At 51.2% G+C, this 6517-nt stretch overlaps 1 protein-coding gene across 1 annotated transcript; it reads left to right on the forward strand.

The window, feature by feature from the left end:
* The first annotated feature begins 760 nt into the window (after positions 1 to 760).
* LOC135827018 (uncharacterized) lies at positions 761 to 3985 on the forward strand. The gene has a single exon (XM_065339541.1). The coding sequence runs from the start codon at positions 761 to 763 to the stop codon at positions 3983 to 3985; it is 3225 nt and encodes a 1074-aa protein (XP_065195613.1).
* Positions 3986 to 6517: the final 2532 nt, after the last annotated feature.

The following is a 6517-nucleotide window of genomic DNA, read 5'->3' on the forward strand; positions in this document are numbered from 1 at the left end:
AAACTGCAGTCCAAGTGCCAAGAGACAGTGGTAGTACAACCATTTGGGTCCACAGGTGGAAGCGTCCCAAGTTCGTGCCGTGGTGATGGTCTGCCTGAAGCTCAGAGATGGCCAACTCACGGTCCCAATGCTCTCCGTGCCACACATCAGCCCACCAGTCCAAACACAGTACCCTAGCAAGGCTGCTGCAGCATTTCCTCAGTTCAAAGGACTTGAACTTGCCGACGACTGTGCAGGTGATGCCACAGTTGACATCCTGATTGGCGCGGACTTCTACTGGCAAGTAGTGTCTGGCAAGGTTGTCCGTGGTGATGCCGGGCCTGTTGCGCTCAGCACTAGACTGGGATGGGTGCTCTCAGGGCCCATGCCAATGTCAGTGCTACCATCACCAGCAGCTGTGAATCTCATGCATCTTCATGTGTTAACCTGTACTACACCGAGTAACACGCCCCAGCTCACGTCGACCTTAGAGAAGTTCTAGACGTTGGAGTCGATCGGCATTCTTCCCAAGGAACTGTCCGTGTACGAGCAGTTTGAGCAGCGCATACGGTTTGCCAACACCCGCTATGTGGTCGATTTGCCGTGGAAAGAGTGCCATGCAGCTCTACCTGACAACCATCGGCTAAGTGAGCGTCGGCTGCGGTCACTGCTCGAGCGCCTCAAGAAAGAGCCATTGGTATGTACAGCGTACCAAGCAGTCTTTGCCGAGCAGCTGACTTTAGGCATCATCGAGCCTGTTGCACAGTCTGACCCTAACGCCATGGGAAAGGCTCATTATCTGCCACATCATCCCGTCGTTAGGAACGACAAGAAGACCACAAAGGTCCGGGTGGTATTCGACGCATCGGCGAAGACTTGTCAGGGGCCAAGCCTGAATGAGTGTTTGTACTCAGGTCCAGCAATGACCGAAAACATTCTGGACATTATCATCAGATTCCGGCACCATCGGGTGGCAGTAGTTGGTGATATTGAGAAGGCATTTCTCATGGTCGAGCTTGCTGAGTCCGACCGCAACGCCGTCCGGTTTCTGTGGGTGGACGACCCGTTCAGCGAATCACCACAAGTGTTGACGTACCGCTTCACGAGAGTGGTTTTCGGTCTGACATGCAGTCCCTTCTTGCTGAACGCTACGCTCCGCCATCATATCAACCTGTACGCCGATGATCCCGACTTCGTAGCCTCGTTCCTTGAGAACACCTACGTTGATGATCTGATCAACGGAGCTGATGATGATGATACGGCCTATCTGCTGTACAGCAAGATGAAGAGTCGCCTGGCAGTCGGTGGATTCAATGCAAGAAAGTTCCAGTCAAACTCAACGGCTCTCATTGCGCGTATTGATGAAAATGAACGGTCGCTACAATCGCTAACACCACCAGCAGTCGAGCAAGCAGCTGAACCTGTGTCAACAGACGACCAGTCCTACGCTAAGTCTTCACTGGGAGCTGAAGAAGCTGGGTTGTTGGATAAGGTACTTGGAATTCCCTGGGACCGTCAGCAAGATGAGCTAGTAATCAACATCAGCCAAGTTTTCCAGGAAGTAGCTGATAAGCCGCTGACCAAGAGACAAGTTATTGCATTGGCGTCACAAGTCTTCGACCCTGTCGGCTTCCTCTCACCCCTCGTTCTTCCCCTGAAGAAATTCTTCCAACAGATATGCCGCATCAAGATTGCCTGGGATGAGCAGCTAACTCCATCATTGCAGGAACTGTGGTCGTCTTTACTTCAAGAGCTTCAGTCGTGCCAACCAATACGAATCCCTCGATGTTACTTTGCTGCTGTCCAGGGTGATATTCACGCCGTGGAGCTGCACGGCTTCTGTGATGCATCCGCCGATGCTTATGCTGCTGTTGTCTATCTGGCTATCCACACCGAGTCTGGGACCCATGTCCAGTTTGTCACTTCGAAGAGCAGAGTGGCTCCACTTGCATCGCAGACTATTCCTCGGCTTGAGCTGCTGTCTGCGCTCGTCCTCGCCCGTCTGATTGTCCGTGTTCGCAAGGCACTGGCACGTTACGTCTCTGTCAGTCGAATCGCATGCTGGACAGATTCCATGATCGCTCTACACTGGATCCGTGGGGACACGCGAGAGTGGAAGACCTTTGTACAGAACAGAGTGGTGGAAGTGCGATCCCTTGTACCCAGCTCAGCGTGGTCGCACTGCCCAGGAACGCTGAACCCAGCCGATCTACCCTCGCGGGGAGTCCAGCCATCCAGCTTCGACGCGAAGCTGTGGCTCAATGGTCCTCCTTGGCTGGCTGAAAAGGAGCTGGTAGCAACTGAGAGTCGGGACGATGATGTGGTGATACAAGAAGCCCATCAGGAGTTGAAGCGGCAGCCAACAACAGCCACACTTGCGACCACCACAGCCAGTCACCCCTCAATTCATCAAATCATTGACATCGAACGCTTCAGCACATTCAGTCGACTGGTCCGAGTGACAGCGTATGTCCGGAAGTTCGTCACCATCTTGCAGCTGCGTCGAACCAACACAGCATGCCAGCCTGTCATCTCTGCAGTTGATCTGAAGGAGGCAGAGGCACTGTGGATTCGTACTTGCCAAGCACAGTTAGTTGCTGATTCCAACTTTGAGAAGTTGTCACACGAGTTTGGTATCTTCGTCGACGATCAAGGTATTCGAAGATGCGGGGGGAGATTGCGCAATGCCGCCCTCACCACAGCGCAGAAACATCCAGCACTTTTGCCACGCGACCATCCAATCACGGCCATGATCGTGAGACGCTGTCATGCTGCCGTCCTGCACAGCGGTGTCAACGAGACACTCACGGAGCTCCGGTCTACCTACTGGATTGTCAGAGGCCGCCAGTTTGTGCGCACCATCGTACGTGGCTGTCAGCACTGCAAGAGGGTGAACACGAAGCCGTACGCTGCATCAACCAGTGCCCAGCTGCCTTCTGAGCGCGTAAGTGGCGAGGAGGCATTCCGGAACGTGGGTGTTGACTTTGCTGGCCCTCTGTATGTCAATGAAGGCGGCAGCAAAGTCAAGGCATATGTAGCTCTGTTCACCTGCGCTGTGAGTCGTGCTGTCCACCTGGAGCTGGTCAGTGACCTGACAACGGAAGCCTTCATGCGATGCTTTCGGCGATTTGTGGCACGTCGTGGGTTCCCGTGTTTTGTCATCAGTGACCACGGCAAGACGTTCGAGGCAGCAGCGCGTGAGCTGTGCAGTATCGCCCAATCTGCTGAATGTCAGCAGTTCTCCGCTGAACACCACATTCAGTGGCAGTTCAATGTGGAGAAGGCCCCTTGGTGGGGAGGCTTCTTCGAGCGACTTGTGCAAAGCGTCAAGCGTTGCCTCCGCAAAGTGTTGGGCAATGCATATGTGTCTGGTGAGGAGCTGGTGACGGTGCTGGCAGAGGTCGAATGTACCCTCAACTCCAGGCCATTGACCTTCCTCTCTACGGAAGAATGGACGGAGCCGTTGACGCCATCGCATCTGCTACTCGGCCGTCGACTTAGGTCCATGCCAGATGCGGAGCATATCCCACGTGCAGCCACAGCTGAAGTCGTACGAGAGCGAGCGGAGCACCTACAACAACTCATACGACATAGCTGGACTCGTTGGCGTCGTGAGTACCTGCTGGAACTAAGGAATGCCCACCGCCAACAATTCAATGCCAACGCCACACCTATTCGCGTCGGGGATGTGGTGCTCATCGAAGACGAGAACGCAAAGCGCCAACAGTGGCCTCTTGGCCTAGTAGTCGAGTTAATCCCGGGTCATGATGGCATTGCTCGTGCAGCGAAGGTCAAAACCGCAACACCGAAGAAAGGTAGCGTTACGCACCTGAAGAGGCCCATCCAGCGTCTCTACCCACTCGAAGTCTGTGCCGAGGAAGCAGTCACGGTTCCGAATCGTCAAGCACCTGAGAATGAGCCATTGCAATCCGTCAGGCCACAGCGAGCGGCGGCAGTACAAGCGGCTGCGTTGCCGATGCAGTTAAGAAACCGTGGACTAATTTGAAGTCAGAATAATTATGAGTTACCCCACAGGTCTGATTGACCACCGCTATGAGCTTATGCAGCTATCATTCAATGCTCATAATGTTCTGGACATGTAATTATTTATTGAACGTGTTGTATCGCGTTGAGTAATCTGTTAATTATAATGTTATTAGACTTGTGGTCAATCGGGGGGAGTGTCAGATATGTGACGAGTTGTAATTATTCCACTCCGGATTGTGATTGTTTGCGTCTTTTCGAGCATTCATATTTGCGCGTTTTTTATCCCTTTTATTTGTGGGTGCAGCCAAACGGTTTTGGCCTGGTTCTTTTCCCTTTGACTGGAGAGTCCAGTTGTTGTGTTTCCTGTCACCACATTGTGACAATGTCGTAGTAATAAATTATATTCTAATACAGTCTTCTATGGTCGTGGGTCGATCGTCTTCGGACGAATATTCTGACATATCAAACATTTTGTTTCATTTCAAGTATCCTGGAATCATGGCTTTGTCACCAACTACTAGCCCCGGTATGCCTCCTGCTCCCAGTACTGCAGTAGCCCTGCTGGCGTTGTCTCGGCATCTGCGTCTATGGTGAGTTCCCCGCAGGGAGAGGGCAACTCAAAGTGTGCCAAATATTTGAGGGTCGACCTTACCATGGATCTCATTCTGCTGAGGCAGTGTAGGGCCCACCCTCACCTATTCGTCCGCGGGTCTCCTGATATGCAAGGGTTAGCGGAGGAGCTCGGCCGAGATCCGCCTTTTCAAGGGGTCTCCAAGAGAGATCCTATCGTCAATAGCCTGAATCGGATGAAGCATCCGCCGCTTCGCGTCATCCCCAAAGGCAATGAGAAACAACAGCAACTCCGTTCATTGCACATCTCAAAATCCCAGTCCTCAACTGCTCAAGCTAAAAAAAACTCGATTCGAAAATACTGGACTGCGCTACATGCTGAACCTCTTTTTCATTCGAATTTTCTCTCTGATTTTCTTTTTGCCATTCGAATAATCAAATCGAAAATTCGATTTGCTGATGCTCCGTAGTATGACCAACTGTGAATACAGTTCATGCCCACATGTGAACTTGTGTGGTTCTCTTGTAGTAAGCTGCCACATGTGTACTTGCACGTGTTGTGTACATGTGTGTGTGTGTGTGTATCTATGGGACTGCGTTCTCCTATTCTCTCTCCGGTGCCTTCGAGGCCCACGCAACCCTTGTGGCAGTGACTCGACAGCACAGGAGTGTGCGCGCGTGCATGTGTATATGTGGGTGTGTGTGTGTGTGTGTGCGCGCGTGCGCGTGTGCATGCGCATGTGTGGGTGTGCGCGCGTGCATGCAGATGTGTGTGTGGGGGTGTGCGCACGCTGATGCTCAGCTCTCCAGAATTATGTCCGTGTGCGTAGCCAGTGTATGGTGGCAACATAGCCTTCCTTCATGTATATGTGTATGCGCATACTATTTGGGATGCTTTACTGTTTTTGGTGGGATCCAGTTACATAGTTTTCTGTTCAATTATTTATGTTTATACAGCTGCTGTATTTGTAGTGCAACTTTATGTTTTCTGCTGGTCAATTTGTCGTCTTGATGGTGTTCTAATACTGATATACATAGAAAATATTACCCTCAGAAAGTGTGCTCGTTGTGAAGTTGTCCTTCTTTGGGCTCAAACCATTGCTCGTGTATAGGTAGATACATATCAGTGGGTTCGATTGGTGGCGAGAGGTCAACCTAAATTGTTTGGGGCGGAATTCGGCAAGAAATCCACGCGGAGTACTTTTTGACGACGAGTTGCGTCGGTCTTGAAAACTCTGGCGAGAAAGCCAGGAAAATGATGTCGCTTGGAGCTTTCCGCGAAACTTAGGGCAGCTAATGCCCGCACCTTCCCAAACATTGCCTCGGAACAAGACGATACCACCAGGGAAGCTCTTGTGAGCAAGGGATAAAATAGTCTTTTTTTGGCGATATTGAGCTGAGTTTCAAATTTCCCGGGCCTGGGGTCGGATTTGGAAAATAAAAGTGCAACTTCTACGTAGGGCTCTTTTTCGGTGCTGGCGCTTCGCCTGTTTATGACCAATAAAAACTAATTATAAAAACCTCGGCCTCGGGGGACCTCGGTTTTTATAATAGTTTTTATTGGTCATAAACCCTCGGCCTCGTCATTTATTGTATACTTATTATTATCACATGGCACGTGATTGTTGCCCGTACTCCAGCGAATCAGTACCTTTCGCGCCGCGGGCAATACTATGCGATATTGCCTGCAAAAAATAGTTTATTTGCCCGCAAACAAATAGTTTATTTCAGTGATCGCGTGACTACGCGTACACGACGACTCTGTAGACTGTACGACTCGACGACGAGTCGCAGTGTAGCATTGAGACGAAGATGGAATTCTTTTTGGAGATGGACGTCCCGCCAATGGATATGGCCTCGGTTGTCTGCCGTGTGGTGCTTGCAGGGATCATTTGTTCAGTCATGTTGGCAGCGTGACCGTCGGTAAGCTTGAGGATAAGATTCAGTTCTGCTCGATGTTCTACTAACTTCCTGATACACA

The sequence above is a fragment of the Sycon ciliatum genome, chromosome 11, assembly GCF_964019385.1.
Source record: "Sycon ciliatum chromosome 11, ocSycCili1.1, whole genome shotgun sequence".
NCBI classification, from domain to species: Eukaryota; Metazoa; Porifera; class Calcarea; order Leucosolenida; family Sycettidae; genus Sycon; species Sycon ciliatum.

Bases quoted from the DNA above. Each gene is read 5' to 3' on its own strand.
- LOC135827018 (XM_065339541.1), top strand. From the start codon at position 761: ATGGGAAAGGCTCATTATCTGCCACATCATCCCGTCGTTAGGAACGAC.